General features: G+C 38.2%; 1 protein-coding gene across 1 annotated transcript in view; it reads right to left on the bottom strand.

The window, feature by feature from the left end:
• Positions 1-23,136, bottom strand: part of RIT2 (Ras like without CAAX 2) — a 385,184-nt gene extending 362,048 nt beyond the window's left edge. Inside the window, exon 1 of the mRNA XM_049620174.1 lies at positions 22,967-23,136. Within this exon, the coding sequence (XP_049476131.1) occupies positions 22,967-23,069 (103 nt within the window). The 5' untranslated portion in view covers positions 23,070-23,136. The remainder of the gene's footprint in view (positions 1-22,966) is intronic.
• Positions 23,137-23,780: the final 644 nt, after the last annotated feature.

Below are 23,780 nucleotides of genomic sequence, written 5' to 3'. Positions count from 1 at the left end.
TTCCACTTTCCTTGGATCATTAACAAACAGCAACACTGAATTACCTGAATCCATAGTAGCCAACAAAGAAAAACTCAATTGGAACATATGCTTGGTATTCTCCATATGGTACTTGTCCCTGAAAGAGGCAGTCTAGGAGGCTTATGTGAAAGTGTTAATTGTGGGGAAAAGATATTGTAAAAGTTTTTTTATCGATTACTGAGGGAAAATATAGAATGAAGTTTCACTGAAAATAAAGTTTACTGAAAGCCAATCTATACTTCTCCAGGTAGGTTTTTTTTTCTTTTTAAATCAAGTCCCCAGTTTTTTCTTCTAAACTTAAAAGTAAATAAAGAGAATATGTTTTGTTCATTGTTTCTTTTAACATATATACATGGAATATTTACTCTGCTCAAGGCACTGGCCTCTGTGCTATACTAAAAATCAATGTAACTGTTGTGCCCTAAAATGTTCATATACTAATTCAAAGGAAAGACCAGACTGTACACACAAATCTTGAGACAGAGGCAAGCTTTGTTTTTTGTTTTTGTTTTTGTTTTTCTCACCATGACCAGTGAATTTCACTAACATACTTAGCTCAAAGTTCAAACATCTGTCTCGTCACTTATACTGTGGATTTGCTCTGGGTGGTATAACAAATGAGGGTATGAAAGATGCTGAAGAAATAAAATGCTGAATAATGCCATCTTTCCTGTGGACCACTGGGAAACTCCTTCCTTCTGGTAAATGTGGCCATAAGCAGTAGTTCATGGTCATCTTTATTCAGACCCCCTCCTGTGACTGGGGCTGTGAGTCCAATTTCCAGGGAGCCACATGTGCCCCTGAGTCCTTCATGTTAAACTGGATCATTCTCTGGAAATTAAAACAAAATTGGCCTTTCGGTTCCATAGCAGGAAGAAGATGTGGTACAAAGAAATTACATTATATGCTCCAAATACAAAGATGACCTTTGGATTATCTGTTATTTAGGATTCTTAATGCTCGTGGTTCTATTCCTGCCTGTGATAATTAAGAGAAGATATCATCTGTTTTATTTAACCTTTCCTTCTTTAGCAATATTTTTAAAACCTCTGAGTCCATTTATCCTTGGATCTTAGCTACATCGAGCCAAGCACTAGCAACATATATCTATATGAAACAATTCCAAGGATTTAAATAATTCCAAATATTGATATCCTGAATTATTTGTCATTCCATATGCATTACCGCATGATGATTTTAGTGATAGTTATGGTTAGAACAGGTCACAGAACTCTTCTATCTATGGAATCACATGCAAACATAATATTTTCTAAAAAATGCCTACTTTCCAAGCTACCAGGATATCCACCACATTTGTAAAGTTGTTAGAGGGCACAGAAACAGAGTTTTTGGTCTTCAGATGCACACACAGTTATCCTTCCTAGGAGATACATGCTTTTTTAGTAAGGGCTCCATAGAGATATAAATCCTTAATCCCCCAAATCAGGGCTCTTGGATTTAGGAGACTCGAAGTCCCATCTGTTTTCAAGAACCACAATCCAAGACCTATTTCTCCGTGCTTAAAATGAAGAAATCATACCTGCCCGACCAGCTCACAATGTTATGAGATTTAAATGAGATGCCATGAGATACTTTGTATAAAAGTGCTCTTATTCTCTGAAATCTATTTAATTAAAATTAAATGTTTGTTATTTCGCCACATGCAAATGGTATCACACTGAATATGGAGTGTACATTTGAGTTTCTATAACTTAAATATAGTCTCAAGATTAACTGGCCATTATGGGAGAATTTTAGATTTACTTGTGGATGAGAAACCAATGTGATCGTAAAATGGAAGGATAAAGGCTTCAAATATAAGCTCATATTGACTTGTAAGGACAGAAGCTCAGTGGGCAAGAAACATTTTGTGCTCAAACATGTTATTTGTTATCAAGTAAATGTCTGAGAATTGACTGTGAGATAAGATGGTGTTATATAACTGCAAACAATATAGTATTATTAAAGCAAGGAAATATGGCTGGAACTTAGGTCTTAGGATATAGAGCTTATTTTGCCTTTGTGTTGGGCCAGTGTGGAATGGCAAGGGGAAGTTTCAATCTTTCTGTTAATGAAAGATACCATTTGAACGATGTGATTTTCATCACCAAACATTAGCTAATGTAAGCATGTGAAAATACATGCTGTATTTTTATATGGAAGTGGGATTATTTCTATACAATTTCTATACAATGGATATCATAATTTTAACAAAGAATGAAACTACAGGGTAATCCTACTAACACTTATTTTATTAGGTTCAGTCAAACAGAGAAACTTCTTGAGGAATCCTGTGAGCAGGTGGGAAATTTTTTTAAGTGCTAGAAAGCATCTCGAGTTAAACTAATTCAGTGCTTTCATTTTTTAAATGAGAGAAGTGAGCCCCAAAGGAGTGCAGGTTACTGTGGTAATTCTTATTACATTGTGTCACTGTCAATCAAGGAAAAACGCTCATCTTCCTGAGTCCATCAGAGTCTGCTGTAATTTACTGTCTACTAACAATGGCAAAGCCTAACAACTGGTTTTCATTGAGGAGATGAAAATGTGCTTCCCCGATTTTCTGTAGCAATAAATCAGCCTTACTTTGGCTATATCTCAGGGAAATGTGTTTTTTAAAATGTTTATTACCACCAACAATTTAATATTATAGACCCTGCTCTCGTAGTGATCCCCCCTCTCTGTTTCTAGTAACTGAGGACTGGTGGGAGATGCGTTTCTCAGAAGCAGACACATTTAAATACACGACAAGAGAATAGAGAGTGAATATCTTGCAGGTGATGGAACCTGTTAGCATGGAGAAGGCAATGCTTTCTTCAGAACCGAAATTTTGAAAGAAGTCAGTTCTGTGGTAGCTCAGTGAAAAAGAAAAGAAAACTTTGTTTCTGCATGAATTACTTCTAGCACATTGGTTAAGGAGAGAAATCAGAAACAGGGACATCTGTGGTAACCTATGAAGGCCACGCAAATTGTGGGGTCTAGTTGCCCCTCAGAGTGTCACTACTGCCACTGTCTCTTGGAAAACTCCATGTTATTTTCATCATGCAATCTTCATTTTTACATTACATTGATGAGCAAGATGAGCTATCAAGTTTGGAGTTACACAGACAATAATGTATACGTGGAGCAAAATTAAAAGTCAAGATGGGAATAGGGTGAGGCAAGCACAAAATTTAGGGGGAGCCAAAAAATTCAATAATAAAAAAATAATTTCACTACAATACTTACAATTCACTACTAATTTCACTACTAATAATAATTTCACTACTACATTTCACTACTAATACTTACAATTTAAAATTAATGCAAAAAATTTATCAAAGTCATTATTAGTGGTTTTTTTTTTTTTTTTTTTTTTTTGCCTCAGGCTCCTGTGTGGCTGGTATGGCCTGATGGAGAGTATGGAAGATCAAGGAAAGCTGGAGGGAAATTGAGAGATGTATATTTTCATGGCATTGACTATCATAGCAGTGGAATTATAGAGGCTATTTACAGAATTTTGGTTGGAGCTGGATATGAAAGGCCTGCATGTAGATTGGCTTTATGTTTATCTCCCTCTGGCCTTCCAGTCATTCTATACTGTGTAGGTATCAGTGGTCATATAATGTGTAATATATTTCTCTTTAACTGGTTCTTGATAGCACTATGGATTTTTAATTACTTTGGATTGAATTGAATGTCATTAGAAGAACTCAAGATGACATTCAGGACAACAGGGGTTTGATGACACGGAAAATGACAGCGAGTTCCACATGGAAATGTTTGGGGAAATCTGTGTTGAGAACATGCATGCACTGTTGGTATAAAAGCTTCACAATTAATTAATTAATGTAGATATTTGGAAAGGCATATGGAGCGATAGCATCAAGAAATGAGGGATTAAAAAGTAACAAAATAACGGTCATAAATTAATAAGCTGTTGTTCCCATCAATTAGAAAAGCTGAGATGGTACATCCAGTATGAAAACATAGACAAATATACAAATAAATTTACAACTTACTACTTAGGAGAAAATGTATTCAAACTACCAGCTCATGTAGAAAGGCAAACTTCATTTAAAATTTAATGTAATCATATTATCTAAACCAAAATGGCATAAGTGAAATTATATCTCTAATATCTATTTATGTGTTTATCTGCACTATAACTTCATGCACTGACTGATTTGGTAAATTGAGTAGTACTTCAAAGATGTGGACTCTAAGTATTTAACTCGATTGCCAAGACAGTTTGATTGGACAAGATATTTAACATTATTATTTCTGAAAAAAATTTATGTGGAATTTGGATATTATCTACTTTGCTTCTTTCTCTCTCATATCAAAGGTGAGGAATTTAAAATTAGGAGATGTTTTTTCCCTCACTCTCAGTTAAGAGACTCTGACTTACCAAGGCACAGTGAATATTTATACATAACAACATCTATATTTATAATAATCAAAACTATGCAGATGTATCAATCATCAGGAACATTATCTTATAGGGAACATTTTCAAAAAATAGAACTACCAGAGCAGGGAGAACATTTCACACTGGAGTAAAAGGTGGAAGGAAGCAAACAAAGGAATGAATATAAACACCAATTTGTCAACAAGTATGTACCTAGGGTGTGTTAGAAGGCATAGGAAAGAGCATTTTCTAATTAAGGCAGCCTAGATAAGCACCAACCAAACAGACACAGAAAAAATTGACTAGAACTATAAAATTTGGCTGACTTGAATTGTCATGGTCCACATTTGTAATTCACAGAACTGAGCCAAGGATCATGTTCTCCCCCTGTCAGGTTATTAAACACTATCCCTTGAGATTTAGAAAGGGGACAGTCCTCCTTAACCTAAAAATGAATCCACGTTCTTAATAAAAGCATTATCATCATATCATAGGATTCTAAAGATTATTTCATAACATGGCAAATTCCTGTTCAAGTAACAATAATATATACTCATATTTTTGTTCCATTCAAAGATACATACTCGCATGGAAACATGTTATATATGTATTCTGTTTTGATGACTGCTGGAGAGATACTTTTGCTTCTATGTCACTCTTTTGCCACACTATAATATCTAAAATGGTTTAGAAATCATGTTCATTTGGTAATTAAATATATTTAACGAAACAATAAAACTGCCCGTTTTAATTAACAAATATATGAGTGTCCAGTATATGCTTAGTCTTGGCAATACTGGGAGAGAAAGAAAGCAGTGTGGTAACATTATAGCTGATACTAAAGAAATGCATAGGATCCTAAGAGACTACTTTGAACAATTATATGCCAACCAATGAGATGACCTAGAAGAAATGGATATTCCTAGAAACACACAACCTACCAAGACTGAATCAGCAAGAAATAGGAAAAAGAATTGTGATACAGAGTACTGATTCCCAAATACAATCATATGTGGAGCTTTGAAAACATCTCAATGCCCAGGTTGCACCCCAGACCAAGTAAAATCCAATTCGCTGGGAATGGTACCCAGGTGTGAGTATTTTAAAACACCTCCCAGGTGATTCCAATGTGCAACCAAGTTTGAGAACAAGTTTGGTGTTCACACTTGACTTTACATCAGTAATATCCAAACACCTTGTTAAAACACAAATTACTGGGTCCCAATCTCAGAGCTTCTAATTCTGTATTCCTGGGACAGGAGAAAATTTGTATTTCTATTTTATTTTATTTTATTTTATTTTATTTTATTTTATTTTACTTATTATTTTATAGAGCGAGCATGAGCAGGGGAGGGGGTAGGGACAGAGGGTGAGAGAGAGAGAGAGAGAGAGAGAGAGAGAGAGAATCCCAAGCAGGCTCTGTGCTCTGCACAGAGCCCAATGTGGAACTCAGTCCCTGGCCCCTGGGATCATGACCTGAGCCAAAAGCAAGAGTTGGACGTTCAACTGAATGAGCCACCCAAGAGCCCCAAGACTTTGAATTTCTAACAAATACCCTTATACTGCAGGGGCTAAGGACCAGGGAATCACACTTGAAGAACTATTGGCATATGGGGCACCTGGGTGACTCAGTTGGTTGAGTGTCTGACTGCGGATTTCTGCTCAGGTCATGATCTCACAGTTTGTGAGACTGAGCATCGCCTTCAGCTTCGCACTGACAGTGCAGAGCCTGCTTTGGATTCTATCTCTCCCTTTCTCTCTCCACCCTTCCCCTGCTCTCTCTTTCTCAAAATAAATAAATAAACTTTTAAAAAAAGAAAAGAACTATTGGCATAGAGCATATTAAACTAGATTTAAAGTAAGGAATTTTTAGTATAGTGAATACATAGTATATACACAGAGAAAGTTAAATATATATATTAGAATATGTTAAGTTTTAAATGAACAGTATAAAGTAAAGCTAGAAATATTGGAAGGAAGAATAAATTACAGTAGGTTTGGATGTTCACCTCCTGGTTCTCCAAGAACAAATGAAATTTAAAAAGGCAGAGAAAATTTCATAAGGTCATTGAAACTGGATGGTCATTGAGTAGGACTACTCATGCCAAAATTAGGTAGGTATGCATAAGGTTTATTTAGGAGACAGTTGGGTCCCACGGACTGAAACAAACCATTTGTGCAAGGAAACAGTAGTCCACACTGAGAGCATCTTACTGGAAGTTGGTGCTAAATGATCTACATAGAAGTCTGCATAACAAAACAAAACAAGTTTATCCACCAGGCAGTAGGGAAGTTCTCAAAGACCTGAAGAGTGTCCCTTATTGGGCTGTTTATTACAATGATCTCCCATGGCAGGCCTCCAGCTAGACTCCAGTGAACTCAATATTACATAAATCAAAATCAGAGCCCTATCCTTTGGAAGACAATTCATCACCTTCAGGAATGAGGCATTTTTAATATCAGCAAATTAAACACAAATGGATATTAAAAACTCCAACAGATAATTAATCAATAAAGGTGGAAGCAGAGGACCTTATTACTTAGATAGGGATTAGCTGGTGTAGCTCAAGTGCTAGCTATAAAATTTGAAAATTAAAAATAATTGCACATGCCAGGAGTGATGGAAAGCAACCCAGAGAGATGTAAAAGCTGTGACCTTCCATGATAAGCTCAAACTGAACCAAACTACTGAAACTATCCTGGCTTCTCTAATTCTCCTTTGAATTCATTTGTTTCTAAAATCCCATTGCATGTAAGGTTTTTCACTTAACACACTAGACCAAATCTTGGAAAAAGTATTAGAAAGTTCTCTGAGTGTTCAAGATGATTCCATGTAGGGACATTTTATGGTCAAACAGAGTTTTCAAAAAGGGCAGAAACATGTCTCATCCTTTCTGAGAAAGACTGGAGGCTTAGAAATCATGAGCCACCTAATTCCCTAGAAACTAATTAGAAAAACTGGCCTTGGCTCCCCATCACTGTTGCCCATTTGCTCAGAGCTACATAAATATTTTTACGCTAGGCCCCAGATAGCGGTTGTTGCAGGTAGGGAAGTAAATTAAAAATGCTCTTCTGAGAATAAGGGGAAAGGGAAGTCGTCTCAGCATTGGACAAAATGCAGAAAACCTAGTCTTCAGACTGAATAAGACTGAATAACATTCTTGGAAAGACATAATAATAATAGTGACAAAGCAACAACAATAACAGCAGTTGCTAGCACTTCTGTAGAGGTGCCAGGTACTATTCTAAGCACTTTATTCTCATAAATTCATTGCAAGACCAGTGTGTCATCATCCTTATTTGACTGTGAAGGAAGCTGAGATACAGACATGCTGAGCAATATCCCCAAGATCACACCAAGACTAAGTGAATGAACCAGCATTTGAATGTTGGAAACAGGATCTCAAAACTGTGCTCTTTAAGCACACTGTACAAAACAAACCCAGCCTGGGGTTTGACTGGATGAGTGAACAGTCACATGGGTGTTTAGGATGAAATAGAGAAGGTGAAAAAGCAAGAATAGAAGGTAACATCTGGGCTGTGCACATGGGAGAAACCTCCATGCTATTGGCAAAGACTGATGAGAAAGGATCAAATAAGGACAGCAGGGGATGGAGATTTCTGATTTTTGCCTCTGTCTAAATCACATAAGGCACATTTATGTGGAAAAGATAAACAGGAAAGTGAACACCAACAGTATCAGCTTTAAAGCCTTGGTGATGGCAATTTTCCCTGTCTCTCTTTACCATTATGCCAGTTTTTCTGAAGGTGGATAAGAGCTAATTCAGTGCTGTGTTTCTAAGTACTGAGAGGAATGTCTGGAACGCAAGAGTTCAATACTTAGAAGCCACATGTTAAATGCACGTATTCGTGCATATTTGGTTCAAAATATCCTTAATGGAGATTTCCAAGATTACTCTGATCTACACATAAGTTTTGTTTACTCTTTCCTCTAGAATGGGTAAATATAAATTTGTACATTTATCTTATACCTATTAATGTTTCCCTTTCTTCCTCACATCAAGTATGAGCCATTTTATTCATATAAAGAAAAATTTCAAATATTTATCAAACACCTACTGTAAGTATGGTACTGCTTTATTTGGATTTAATCTTCATTTCACAACTGCAGTATAAGCTCTGTTTGAAAAAGTCTCAAACCCAACTGGATTATAAGCATTTAGCGATTATAAAATGGGTCTATGTTGTGTCTCTTTACAATGTTAAGAGCTATGTATGTTCTCTTTAGCTACATAAGATTAAGAGGATAAGTTTCTGGGTTTTTTAGTGCCAAGAACTTTATATATACAATCCTATTTCAGTCAATGGCAAAACTATCCTTCTAATTGCTTGGGCCAACAACTCTTTCCTATCTTGTAAATCCTTTGCTTTCTTTTTTGGCATTTCTTTCAAAACCTACCCAGAATCTTATTACTTCTCATCTTCACTGCTACTACCTTGAATCTTACAATGCACTGGCAAGCGTGGTGTTATTATTCATGCTCTAGAGATAAAGAAATGGAAGCTTCTCAAGTTTAGGTAATTTTATTTCGTTTATGCACTGGAAACTTGAGAGAACAAAGACATTCTAGTTGGGGAAAGCCAACAATAACCAATAGCATAATAAACAATTAAGTCAGAAAATAATACGTTGGCATATTAAGAAAAAATGTGGACCCGAGAAAAGGATATTGTAAGAAAGTGTTATAAGTCGGCAAGATTTTCAATAAAATAAGTTAGTTTGAAATTGCTATTCGCTATTTAACTGGAGATGTCAAATAGAGAGAGTTGAATACCTAACCGGAGTTCAGGAAGGAAGTCTGCAATGGAGATATAATGTTTTAGAACTTCTTAAACTTTTTTTTGTGTGGAATTTAGTTTACTTTAAGAATGTGCATGAGAGAAAATTTTACAATTCTCTGGTTGATCACAAAGAGAACACTCCTGCTACCACCACCTATTCGGAAACAAGAACATTTCCTGAACTCGAGTCCCCAACTCCTTCCCTCAATAGGTGGCTAACATCCAAATTTTATAGTGTTAAAATAAACCCATATTTTATTTATTTCCTTCCTTTGTGATATATATATATATATAAAGTGTATATATATATATATATACACTTTTAATTTGAGACATACATACGTATACATACTTTAATTATTATTCCTAATTTAATATTAGGAATAATACTACTATAAACACTCTGGCTATGCCTCTTGCCCCACACATGTGTAAGTTTCTGTTGGGTATTTATAGCTAGGAATAGAATTGCTAGGTCATACAGTCAACTTATGCATTTCTTCAGCTTAATACATAGGGCCAAATCATTTTCCACAGTGGTTGTACTAATTTATACTCCTATTACATCCTCGTCTCCATTTGGTATTGTTGTCTCTCACTTTGGTCATTTTAATGATGTCTCCTTCTGGTTTTAATCTACACATAAGTCAAATTTCATTTCATATAAAGATACAAAGATACATAAATACAGCCGTGGGGCTGGATGAAATATTCTAAGAAATTAAAGATGAGGTAAGTTTCAAGGAATAAACCCTGGATCCTCAACATGAAGAGATCAGGAAGAAGAAGAAAAAAGAGCCAGCAAAGTCACTCACCTTATAAGTAGCAGAACTGAATTTCAATGCAAGTCTATTCATCTTCAAAGTCCAGACTGTTTCAGACATGCTGGGCTGTCTCAGAATTATACCCAGGAAAATGCAAATAAGTTCAGAGAGGCAGATAACTGGTGTGCTTGTCACAGCAGAGTATTCTCTGTAAAAATGTTTTCCATTTGCTTTTGTGTGATGAATGAAGTAAGTGGGAGATACATTGTCAAAGGACAGAAACATATGAAAGGTGTTTGTGGCGTGGGCCTAAAGAAATTATGAAAGCTGATATTAAATTGCTTAAGCTCTTTCATTGTAACCAAGCACATAGAGTGGAGTGAGTAGGTAAACAAAAGGAAGAAAAAGCTCCTAATACTAGCACAGAAAATTTTATTATTTTAATAGTAGCAACCATTTTACCTATGAAGTGGATCTTGCCTTTTTGATTTTAGAGCTTCCTAAAATCAGAAGGAAAGTGTGCTACCTTGATTATAATCTGGTCCTGTGATTGTCTGCTATTCTCAGGGGTTCCTCTTTTCCCTTCATTTTAGAATAGAGGTTGGCAAAATTAAATCATGACCCAGGATGTTTTTCACCCTCACAAGGAAAATTATGTGGAAACTTGTGGTTGCTTTAGAATTCAGAGTTACAATCACAATCTAACTCAGTTTTGCTCAGTATTAATCAAGAAATAATTTTTCATTGAGATGTTCGTAAGCATTTTGAACTAAAAAAATGCAGGAGTAAGCAAAGTTCTACAGGCTATTTACTAAGGTTTTTCCAGAACATTTCATAAAATGATTTTCTTCCATCCCCCCTTCCTCCCGGTGTCCAGGGGAAAATGGTTTGGTAAATAAAATGAGTTATTATCAGTGTCTCAGCTGTCAGATATCCCAGTCTCTCGGCTTTCAAGGAATGTGTACCATTCCGATTCTACAGTATCTGTCTGGCACATAATCCCTTCTTACAACATGGCATGTGCATCTTACTTATTCTTGCCTATCTGCCAAATTTTGATCCACAACCTTACTTTGACCTCTTAATGCTATGGAGCATCCCGTACATCGAGTGGAATTATTCATCTTCAAATCCATTGCCACCAAAAAGTATTCATGCTAGTCTGAGCCTAGGTTCCTCCCAAGCCATAGCCTCCCCCACACTCACATACCTGCTATACTTCTATTGGTTCCAATTTCTTTCTCTTAGATTCATGGGTCTTTGTATTACAGAATTTTAGAATATTGCTTAGTTTTATTTCACTACATAAGTGTGATGTCTTACTCCCTGTCCTTTCCCAAAGATGAGAGGGGGGAATTGAATTTATAAATATTTTTTGAGAATTTACTACCATGCATTTCATGGGAGAGAAAAGACAATATAAAATCTATTTCCTATCCTGCAGGAATTTGCATTCAAGATGGGAAGTATAAAAAGGCTGCAAGTTACATAAAAATGAACGATTTAAATAACATTTTAAGACCACAAACCAGATACTAGAAGAATCTGTATAATTGTGAACAGTTGTGAAATGAACAGTCAGAAAGAATTTTAAGTGTAAGAGGACAAATGTTAGACTAGAGTAGACCGGGAAGATATTAAGGAGAAGAAAATACTTGTGCAGAATCTGGAAGGAAATACAAAACTGGATAAATTGAGAGAAAGGATAAGAGAACTCACGTTGGGATAATTATGTGAATAGTATAGGCAAGAAGCCTCAAGGATTTGAAGGACTAAAAGCAGAATAATTTGTCTGGAAGACAGATCATTCTGGTAGTCTCATGGATCTTTTTAGATCAGGGCATAGCTCACACAGAGGGAGGGGGAAAGACAGAGACAGAGAGACTGAGACAGAAATGAGAGATACAGTGCAACAAATCATATCATACCAGGGCCAACATAAAATAACATTTCTGCAGCACCCTGGCCTTTGTAACCTCAGTTCTGGATCTGAGTACCTGGCTTATACTTCATCTGATTCCATTAGCACAGTATTCTTGACTCCATTTCAACCCATCACTGACCCCTCCTGGCTTCTAACATTTGTTTCTATTCTGTGGTTCCCAAATTTCTGCCCTATCCAGATTGATTCCTCTGTGCCATCCAGTACAACTCTCCCTATGTGTCCAGCCTTGGGGATGCCTCTTTGATGATTAGTTGATGGATAGTCCCACATGGTCTCAGACATCAGGAATCCTGTGGACTTTGGATGTCAGCCTGTTGGCAATGGGCAAGCCACAGTTGACATCTGAGAAGAAGAAAGAAGCAAAACAGAATCTCAGACAGTTGTCCTGATGGTGATATGGGGAGCAAAAAGCAATGGGATGTGGTGGGTTAAAAAATGATGGGAGGAGACCAATTAGTTAAAGTACAATTCAATTTCAAATAACAGATGTGCCCCCTGTGCTTCTAAATAAAGAGTCTGATTTTTTCCATTTAAAAAAATCTATATGTGTAGCTTATTATTAGCTGTTCCTGCAACCATTAAATAGGACTCTCCATTTCAATGTAGCAATGCTGCTACTATGGAGAACAAAGGGAACATATTATTATTCAAAATTTATTAAAACAACACATGTATCAGAAAAATTCATTTCAGTCCAAATTTAGGCATAGGCATGCTCTTTTATAAACAGTAGCCCTTACAAGCAGACCCTTTTTAGTTATTGTAGCAGGCAGGCAATTGTCTTCAAATCCTCAAATCCTTTCCCTACAAGGCAATGGTGTGTGTGTGTGTGTGTGTGTGTGTGTGTGTGTGTGTGTGTGTGATGGGTCAATTAGGATGAATAAAGGGATTGTTTACTAGGGTAACTAGCAAACCACCATTATTATTGTCACCGAAATTACTACTCAAGAGACTAAAGCTGAATCTAATCAATATAAGGACATAGAGAGCAAGAGCAGGCAGAGAGCAAGTGGATATACAATGACACATTTACAATATTCAACCCAAATTGCATTTTCCTGTAACACATTGAAAGATCTTCCATCACTCTCCCCCACCCTACTGAGATAAACTGCCTTAGGTGGAGGTGTGGAGATAGGAAGGAGGGAAGGAAGGGAAGGTGAAAGGGAGGAAGGGAGGGAGGACAGCAAGTAACAAGTTTAATAAGAATGGAATTTCTTGGGCACTATACTTCACATTTTTATTTAATATTTTATTTTTTAAAGCATTTTTAAAATGTTTTTTTAAATTTTTTTATTTTTGAGAGAGAGAGAGAGAGAGCAAGCAGGGGAGGGACAGAGAGAGAGGGAGACACAGAATCTAAAGCAGGCTCCAGGCTCGGAGCTGTCAGCACAGAGCCTGACGCGAGGCTTGAATTCACAATCTGTGAGATCATGACCTGAGCCGAAGTTGGACACTTAACTGACTGAGCCACCCAGGCACCCCTACTTAATATTTTCTAATATCATCTATGTAGCAACTCTTTGAGGTAATTATAAATAACACCATTTTTTTTTAGAATGGGGAAAATGGAGAGTCAAAGGGCTTGCTTGGTCCATGCAAGGTCAGATGCTATTAAAGACAAATAGTTTTAAAAAAAATGTCCATTCATGTTATATGTGCTATTCAGCACTTACGACATGCCAGGTTTTGTTATAAATACCCAAGCATGAGTCATTGCAGTCAGTAAAGTTAATATCCCTATCTAGAGATGAGAAAACATAAAATCTGGGTTTCTGCATGCTCAAACCTGAAGTTCACATTGTTCTGTTCTGATTTCTATGCTGAGGCCTCAGACTGCAGATGAAGGGCAGATCAAGAGCATGGATGGTGAGTGGTCTAGTGTACAATGTTTCAGAGCTTGGGGTCTGGCAAACGCTGACTCCTGCAGGCCCCCTCCTCCAGTCCCTCCACGAGCCTCACTTTTGTCTTCTGTCAGCTAAGGATAATCACCACAGCTACACGGCAGTGTTTTGTGAGGATTCCATGAATTAATGTACAGAAAGCACTTACAACAGAGTTGGGCCCATTGAAGACTCAGAAATACGGGCTCTTATCTTCCCTGGGCCAAGAAGTTGAAAGAGCAATAGTTTGGACAGAACAGAAATCATCCCTCCTTGTGGGTACACAGAGGCTTAAGCATGGGCATATGCTGACATGTTTGTTTCTAATTTTATTTATTTATTTATTTATTTATTTATTTATTTATTTATTTTAGAGACGGAGAGAGAGAGCGTATGAGCCGGATAGAGGGGCGGAGGGACACACACACACACACACACACACACACAGAGAGAGAGAGAGAGAGAGAGAGAGAGAGAGAGAGAGAATCTTAAGCAGGCTCTACACTCAGCACACGGGGCTCGATCCCATGACCCTAGGATCATGACCTAAGCTGAAATCAAGAGTCAGATGCTCAACCGACTGAACCACCCAGGCACCCCTGTTTCTCATTTTAAAGCATGTTAAGAGAAACTTTGGAGTGATAAATCATGTAAGGTTTCCTTATCTATTCAATACATAACTACTCAAACACCCGAACAATGCCTCTCTGTACAAGCAGTCTTCTGAACAAAGACCTCCCCCTACCACACAACTTACCTAATGAGTTAAAAATCCTCATCTGGTGTCTTATTGTGAGATCACCAATTTTCTATACAGTCTTATTTCAGTTCAAGTAAAACTTTTTTTCCTGGGATTCTAAACCTTGTGCATCCTCTGATTCCCTTCTCAATACAACATCTTCAGCTTCCTCCCACATCCTCCCGCATACTCCATGCTTCACGCACACTCCAGGGAGAATCTGGCACAGACTACTATCTCTCCGGGTCACTTGGCCGTGGCAGGATGCTCAGGGACCTGCGAGTGTGGAGGCTCGAGCAGGTCATGTTCCAATGCCGATGTGGTGGTGTTGGCAGAGCAGGGTCATGGCAGGCGGAAAGGGCAGGAGGGATTACCTGGCACAGTTGGCAGTAGGGACACTTAGCTGGTGCCTGCTGATGAACCAAAAGAGCAGATGGCACTGCTCGGTGATGGTTGTCAGAGGGCTGACATTTATGAGCAAAACCCAAGTGACTGAGTTGAAACATTGCTGGGCCTTGTAAATAACAGCCAAATTCAGTGATAAGAGAGTTTCAGACATTCTTATGAGCAATGCAGAGGACTGCCCTCCATCAGTGTACATACATTCATGTTGCCATTGCAGCGCAAAGACACACACACACACACACCACCACCACCACCACCACCACCACCACCACACACACACCAGTCACCATCAGCAGCCCAAACTTCAGTTAAGAGAAGCAGATTTTATGCTGGTTTACAAAAGGCAGCATGATTCAATGGAAAAGTCCATCATCCAAGAAGCCAAGAGGTCATGAGGCTTCTGGTTCCAACGCTGTAGCTGAGCAAGTGAGCCACCTATGGGAAGTTCTTCTAACTTCCTGACACACAAAGTACATTGTTTTCAAAATACCACTAGTACATCTCTCCCTTTGCACCTCCCCCGTTGCACTACAGTTCACCTCTTTCACCCCCCTAGACAGGGTGGGGGTTGTAATTCCTGCTAATAGTTCAAGGCCTTTTGCAGGCGTAGGCACACAGACACACACCGATGTACACAGATACACACACACACACATGCACACACACACGTGCAAGACTCACACAGACATGCACACATGCAAGACACACATAGACACACACAGATATACACACATGCACACAGACACATACAGATATACACACATGCACACACACACAGAGACAAAGATATGCAAGCACATAAGACACACATGCAGATACACACACTTGCACACATGCACACACAGATGTACACAGATATACCGACATACACAGATATGCACACACAGACACACACAGATACATATACATGTGCACAGACATGCACATACACACACACACCATCTATTCTTATTAAATAAATGAACAAAGAAGGTTATTTCCCATTTGTGACCTGGAGTTACTTTCAATTACTCTTGTAATGTACACGTATAGAGAAAACATTCTCCCTAAGACAGATCAGCACCTAAGAGATTACAAAAACCCACCTGATACATCAATTACTCATTTACTTCCTTAATTAACATGATCCCAGCTTTTAATAGTTTCTTATTACTGAGTTACTTGATTTTGTCCAGGCCCCTGAATAGACCAGGATGTGAAATATCATCAGCGCCTACATCTTGTTGGTCAGAACTTCCCATGCCTCCCCCGACTATACCTAACAAGGGCAGTCTTTGTTGTTTCTGTAGAAAATTAAAATTTGCCACATACTTTGGTATATATGATTTTGTCTGTCTGAAATATAACTGTGAAGATTCAGTTGAAATCAGGACTCACATTCACTGCATCATCTCCTCAAGAAATAAAACAAAAACTCTCAGGGTGGGAAAATGAAAATAAGTACTTAATTGATATATGTATGTGTGGGTGCCTTGGGCTCATCATTTCATATCTCTGTGTTTCTGGGCACATTACTTTTTCTGTGGGCCTCAGTTTTCTCATGTATAAAGTGCACACACTAACATCTACTTCACAAGATCAAGGTGAGGAGTGAATGGGGTCGGATGAATGCAATAGGTCATTGGCCCCCAGGGCTCCAAAGTGGATGTGTAAATGTAAGAAGCCCAGCAGCATATGGATAGCCAGGGGTCAATGCAAGTTCATTCATCTCCAGGTCCTTTTTCTGATAAAGACACAGGAAGGTACTAAGTCTCTTTTATCAGTTTAAAATCTATAGAGTGCATATAATCTTGGAAATATTGTTCGTCAACACCTTTTACCTAAATTACACTTTCAATCATTATTTGAGCAAGTAGATACCAATTTACTTTTCTACTAGCCTTACTTGGAACCTCTTGGCCAATGCTTGCTGACAGGATTACAGTGACTGATGATGTGCAGTATAATTAGGGTGGTGACAATGAAGGGTGAGAACGGAGAGCCTCTGAGTCTTGAAATCCTTTCATTTTTCCCTTGTTTGTTTTTCTTTGCCTTTGCATTCCAGAGGGTTCAAATAACACGTGGTCATGATGTGACAATTATTCAGCTTTGTCAGATCCAAAGTTCTGCTAATGAGGTAAAACACAGAGCCTTAGGGACATGGGTGATGCACTTGGTTGTTTGCCTTGATTTAATTCATCAGATAAAGGCTCGATTTTCTACCTGCTTATACCAATTCATTTCAGTTGAAGGAATTGGTTTTGTGCTGCTTTCTGTTTACCTCAGAAAATATTGTTACTGCTTTCATTTGATAAAATCCTGCTTCACAAAACTCAATGTATAAAAGAGACAAATTGCAGAAGAATGTGGGGCAGAGTATGATTGCCTATTTTATAAATGAGTTTCCTCTTTACAAAAAATTCACAATAGATGCATTCTAATAAATTCTGAGTTCCCTAATACTTTTTATGTTTTCACCTTATTTGCTTTGTTTGGTTTTACTTTTCACAGTTCTCTAAGAGAGTTTTAAAGCATAACTCGGGGAGATTTTTCCAAATGCTCCCATAGACACCAAGTTATCAAGATCCCTCCATGAAAAGTGATAGTCCTCACATTGCTTTTTCTCTTTGTATGCCCTGTTCCCATTAAATTATCTTCCTCTCCATACCCCACGCTGTCTGTACTTTTCCTTCTCAACTTCAAGAAATCGTGCTCATCACTTAACACTCAATTCAAGTATCCTCTCTGCTGAGATTCCTTCTTAGCCTTTGCATGCAGATTTAGCCACTGCTTACCCTGAGCTCCAACAGTTCTTATGTCACAGGCCTGATATAAACTTATCACTTTGTGGTATGCAACATATTTCCCCCCATGAGATAGTGAGTTCCTGGAGTCCAGGGGTCATGTCTGCAATAGCAGAGAGGGATATCACCCTGTCTCTTCCCAGTCACTTGCAAAATATTTCATATGAATTTCACCCTTGACAAAATTTCACACAAAATTTTACCAAGGTAATTCCAAAATGTATCCCGGGGAGTAAAGAAGACCATGTAGACCTCATCTGATGTTTGGATACTTTCTCTACTTTTCTCACAAAATCTGATAGAAAAAAATTTTGAGTTAGAAACATGAGTTACTTTCCTATTTCTTTTTTTTTTTTTAATTTTTCTTTTAAGTTTATTTATTTTGAGAGAGAGAGCAAGCAGGAAAGGGCAGAGAGAGACAATCCCAAGCAGGCTCCAGCTGTCAGAGTGGAGCCCGATGAGGGGCTTGAATTCAGGAATTGCGAGATCATGACCTGAGCCGAAATCAAGAGTCAGACACTTAACTGACTAAGCCCCCTATTTCTTACTTACTTCTGTGTACTCTTGGGCAAATCAGTACCTCTTTGCCTCAGATGCCTCATCTGACCTCAAGGAATAAATGACCCACTCCCCTCAAATTATTTTACCCTCGACTCAGATCATAAAACAGAATAGGAAAAGAATGTATCTTGGAAAGTAAGATCACATTATTATTGGATGAGATTTGCTGAATAATTTGAGTCTGAACTGGAAGAACCAGATGCGAATGCAGAGGAAGAAAGCAGATACTTGCCATGCTCGGTCATGGAGGAAAAGCCTTTGTATTATAAAACTACAGAGACAGGGAAAGGAAAATGTTTAAAACAGCTACGAGGATTGTTTAGACTCCACTAAACCCTTAAGCCATAGCTGTGAGATTTTATTATTTTCTGTTATGAGGGAGGGGAAGGGATGGTAGGCAGTGGAACAAAGAGCGATGGAGACTAGAATGTGCCTAATTTATACCAAATTAATTGCATAATAGGTCCAATTTTTATTTATGATACCCTGTATAAAAACTTGGTTATGGAGTAAAAGCAGCTTCGTGGGGGTCAGGAGAACTGTGTTCCAGATGTGACTCTGCCACAACTGTAGCATGAATTTGGCATGTTCTTTCAACTCCTGGGGACTTGATTTCCCATATATTTTTTAATGTTTTTATTTATTTATTTATTTATTTTTGAGAGAGAGAGAGACAGAGCATGAGAGGGAGAGGGGCAGAGATAGATGGAGCCACAGGATCCAAAGCAGGCTCCAAGCTCCAAGCTGTCAGCAGAGCCCAATGCAAGGCTCGAACTCACAAACCATGAGATCATGACCTGAGCTGAATTCAGACACTTAACGGACTGAGCCACACAGGCGCCCCAATTTCTCATCTTTCAAATAGGGTGAGGACTATTTCTTGTTTATCCTGTTTACTCAGTACTTATAGGGCTCTTAGCTACTATTAGGTATTTCTTTTAATTATGTGTATATAAATATGATACAAATGTTTTTATTTATAAATAATATAAATGTTATGTATGTTTACTTATATTCACTTAAAGATTAAAAATATATAGATGTGTAAATGAAAGTGTTAGTCTAGATGGTAGAAATCTCTTTTATGTTTTAAAAAACTGGGTTTTTTTTAATTTTTTAATGTTTATTTATTATTGACAGAGAGAGAGAGACAGAGCATGAGTGGGGGAGGGGCAGAGAGAGAGGGAGACACATAATCTGAAACAGGCTCCAGGCTCTGAGCTGTCAGCACAGAGCCCGATGTGGGGCTGGAACTTACAGACAGTGAGATCATGACCTGAGCCGAAGTCAGACGCTCAACCCACTGAGCCACCCAGGTGCCCCTTAAAAAACTTTTTGATGTTTATTTATTTTTGAGAGAGATAAAGAAAGAGTGTGAGTGGGGGAGAGGCAGAGAGAGAAGGAGACAGACTCCAAAGCAGGCTCCAGGCTCTGAACTGTGAGCATAGAGCCTGATGCGGGGCTTGAACCCACGAACCAAGAGATCATGATCTGAGCCAAAGTAGGCTGTTTAACTGACTGAGCCACCCAGGCGCCCAGAAATATTTTTTAGCTATAACATTCAAGTAGAGAATGCCTTACCAACAGGCCTATTTTCTGCTTGACTGTAAGTGTTAAAACTCTTTGCAATTCCCTCCGTGGCATTAAATATAATGTAGAAGAGTCAGTTAAAACTTCACAGACTTCTATTATTACCTCAATGACCAAGCACAAGTGGTCACTCTGGGCTTCAGTTTTTCCATTTGCAAGATGGTGACAGCTAATTAGATTGTGGTTAAGACTGGATATAAGCATGAAAACCATATACCCATATCTGCCACACAAATGTTTACTTCATTTTTGTTTCCTCTCTGTAGGAACTAGCACAGGGCCCATGCATAGTATGTGCTCAAAAACGTGTTGATTGGTGGTTGGAGATTTATCAAACACAGTACATTTATTTACCCATGCATTTTAAATCTTGTGGGAATTCCTGTTTTAGTAAAGTTACAAGCCCCCCCCCCCGCCCCCAAATTCCCTACTCACTAAAGGATATCTTAGTAAAATAGGGACAGGGAGAAAAAGCTAATTTCACAGTAAGCATAGACAATCTCCAAGATTCTGTTCATTTAAAAATTATGGTTCCTGTAAATTGAATTTCTCATTCATGTACAAGGCTGACTTGGAATGAGTCAGAATTAGAGACAGATGATAGCTTGATACATCTTCTTTAGTTTCTTCAGAACACAGACTTCTTGAAATCCCTTCATACAATCTCCCTTAATTGGTTTGTACAATTCTTTAACATAAACCACTGAAACTGTGGGAAGAAAAGTAAATTTGGCCTCTGTTGACCCAGATACTCAGCAATACAAAAAGTGGCTTTTTTATTAAAAAAATATTTTAGTTCATTTGAAAGCAAACATTTTAACCTTCAAAAGAAGGTTCATAGTGAGAATCAGTGCTTGAACATTTATCAACTGTTAACACCAATGAATCATAGGGGCAAAACCCAAGAGCAAGATGTGATTCCATCACTCTGCTTCCCAACATTTAGCCATAAGGACAGACTTTTTTGGACGTGGAACTGTACTAGGAATTCTATTCTCTCTAAAGTAACAGCTAAGTACACTATTAATAAAATCAGTACAATGGAACTATTTGCTCTCTTTTATCCTTAACCATCTCAGAGGTGACCTGGCTACTACTGTCTTAATCATACTGAATAAGTTTCACTCAACTATATAATGTGCACACTGAAGGTGAGAGCAACCCAGCATTTTGTTACATCAAAAATTTCTGCCAACATTTTGTTATGTCAAAAATGCCTGGTTATTAGAAAGGTGACAATGATTAGTCACTACAAATAATATATGGGGAAGGTCAAAACAGTAGACTAATATCACCTCCAGGATAAGTACATTGCTGAAGGATGCCACTGTCTTACACCTCCTGTCTCCAAGGTCCATTTCCACGGAATATGACTAAAAACTAGTCACTCTATTCCCACATCCCCCAAGCTCCTGGTGAAACAGGAAAACAACAAGCCAGCAAAGGTAATACATGGGCACATTATAGGACTGTTGCAGCGTCTTTGACCTCACACACCCCTGGTGGCATTTCTGTTCATTTGGCTCCCGCCTTTTTCTTAGATCTGTTTCTCTCCTGTTTTATTCTCAAATTGTTCTACCTCATTGTATCTAACTGACTATATTCTTTAAAAAGATAGCTTTATTTTGTATGGACTATTTACTCTTTATCCTTCCTCCTTCCCCTCCTTCCCTAATCCTCACCTATTTCGACTCTTCCCCTTTCAAATCATCACATTAAAGAAGAAAAGCTTGTAGAAAATTCCTCACTCCTACACAGTTGCAAAGTGTTACACTTCACATTTCCTAACTACATGAGATGATTTATTTTTCTCACTTGGACAAGCATTTAACAATTGGCCAAGTCCAGATCCACCTATTCTTTTTTTTTATAATACCTTGTTGTATTTTTTTTAGGAGGGTGTTGGGGGTATTCAACTTTATGTCTCTCCCCAGTTTTCTAACCTCCTTACCTTTGCTGTCTGCTAGAATCTCACTCCCTATTCTCTTTCCTTTACTGATCAACTTTCTTACCACTTGTGGACTCACTACCAAAGTTATCAGCCTTTTGGTGGGGGGTTATGCCAAGAGTGTTGCCTCAACTTTGAATCTTTTTGTCAAGCATAAAACTGTTGAGGTGTTTTTTGTTGTGGTTACTTTTTGCCAACGTTAACTCTTAATATTTCTTTTGTCTTCTGGCATCCCCACAGATGTATCCCCCCCCCGTGGGGATCTTTTTGTATTTATAGAAAAAAAGTTATATTTGCCTTTTTATTTTCTATTGATAACCATAGCCCCAAGATATTCTTTCACCATTTGATCAGCCTCAAACACTACTATTTTTTGTTTTAATTTGTTCTATTTGGCCTTTTGAGCCCCTCAAGAAACCCAACCACTGACAACTTTTTTTTTAATGTAGCATAACAAATGTACCAGTGTTTACTTCCATTAGCATTCCATATCCTTTTATGTTTGTAGCTTTCTCTTCTAAATCTGTTTAACCACAAAATATGATTCGATCACCCTGCTCAAGTTCCACAAAGAATACCATCTTTCAACCTCTGTCACTTTCTTCCAGACATTCAAAGACCACACCATGCTAGATCAGATCAGAGATAAGGAAAGAGGACAGGAAGCTCCTAATCAAAGAAATAAACACAACCATCAGCACTGATAATCCTGCCTGTGTGTCTGCCTTTGCATATGTGTGTTTCATTGCATATTCATAGCACCTTTTTCTTTATGGGAGTATTTTTGAGAACAGGAGAATATTTTCCCATACCAGGACTATTTCATAAATATGTTATTAATTATTTTTTAAAAAGGACATAGAAATTGCGATCAAATATCACCTAGCAGAAATCAAAGCAACAAAAAAGATCTTAAGTTCTACACATTATCACTGGCTGTCGTTCCATTCTCCCGACTCATCTACATCTTTTAACAGTCCTTATTACTTTTAAAAATCCTGCCAGATACTTGGTGTTTACCTGCCATAGCTAGCTAGCCCCCGACGGCAGTATTATTATCATTATCATCATTATTGACTCTATAGAGTTGCCTCTCCAGAGCTCCCTCCTTCCCCAGCATTTGGTATTAAAACTTACCGCTTTTACCAACTCCCCCAGCTCCCAGCATTACCACCTTGTACTCTCTGGACCCGCCTGATGCGCGGCTGGGGGAGCAGCTGGCTTCGCTTTCTACCTCCATCTTACCCGAGAGACGGGAGGAGAAAAAAGAAAGAAAAAGTCGCCCGTGTCAGGTGCTCGCTCAGATATTAAGCAACTCTAAAACTGTGTCAAAAGAAAGGTTTAGTAGGAGGTAAGAACCATCAGCGCCGGGCTGGCTGCTGGTCCTGTGCTGGAGCGGGTCTCATAGCAACCACGTCAATTGCTTCCAATAAAAATCTGGCTTTTATATCCCCCCTCCTTCCGATCCTTCACTCTCCCATCTCCCGCGATCTCTCTCATTCTCTGTCTCTGTCTGTTTGGGTTTTTTCCCCCCTTTCCTGCCTCTGCTTCTTTCTTCCTTCCCCTTCCTCACTCTCTCCTTTCCCTCTCCTGCCCCCTGCTTGGTGGCAGTTGTTAGAAGCACACATTTGGCTACTTTCCAGCCTGGGCTGCTAGAATAGAGTGAATTTGAGACTTGGAGGATGCTACGTCTCACAGGCTGACTTCTGTAGCTACAGCGTCAAAGACATTATTTTCTTTTAATCAGAGTCAGTTAATGAAGAAAGATGTCTGTTGCTTATCCCCTTGCTTTTATCACCATCTTCTTGCAGTTTTCATTCTGGGGAAAAGAGATGTTACCAATTTAGAAGGGGGAAAACAAACAAACAAACAAACAAAGCCAAAACATAACTCAGGGCTCTTAAGGTCCGGTCTTTAGTGTTGTTGAAATAATAGGTGGCTAGCACGAATC

This window comes from Panthera uncia (genome assembly GCF_023721935.1).
Source record: "Panthera uncia isolate 11264 chromosome D3 unlocalized genomic scaffold, Puncia_PCG_1.0 HiC_scaffold_8, whole genome shotgun sequence".
Lineage (NCBI taxonomy): Eukaryota > Metazoa > Chordata > Mammalia > Carnivora > Felidae > Panthera > Panthera uncia.
This window is presented reverse-complemented; position numbering and strand designations above follow the sequence as displayed.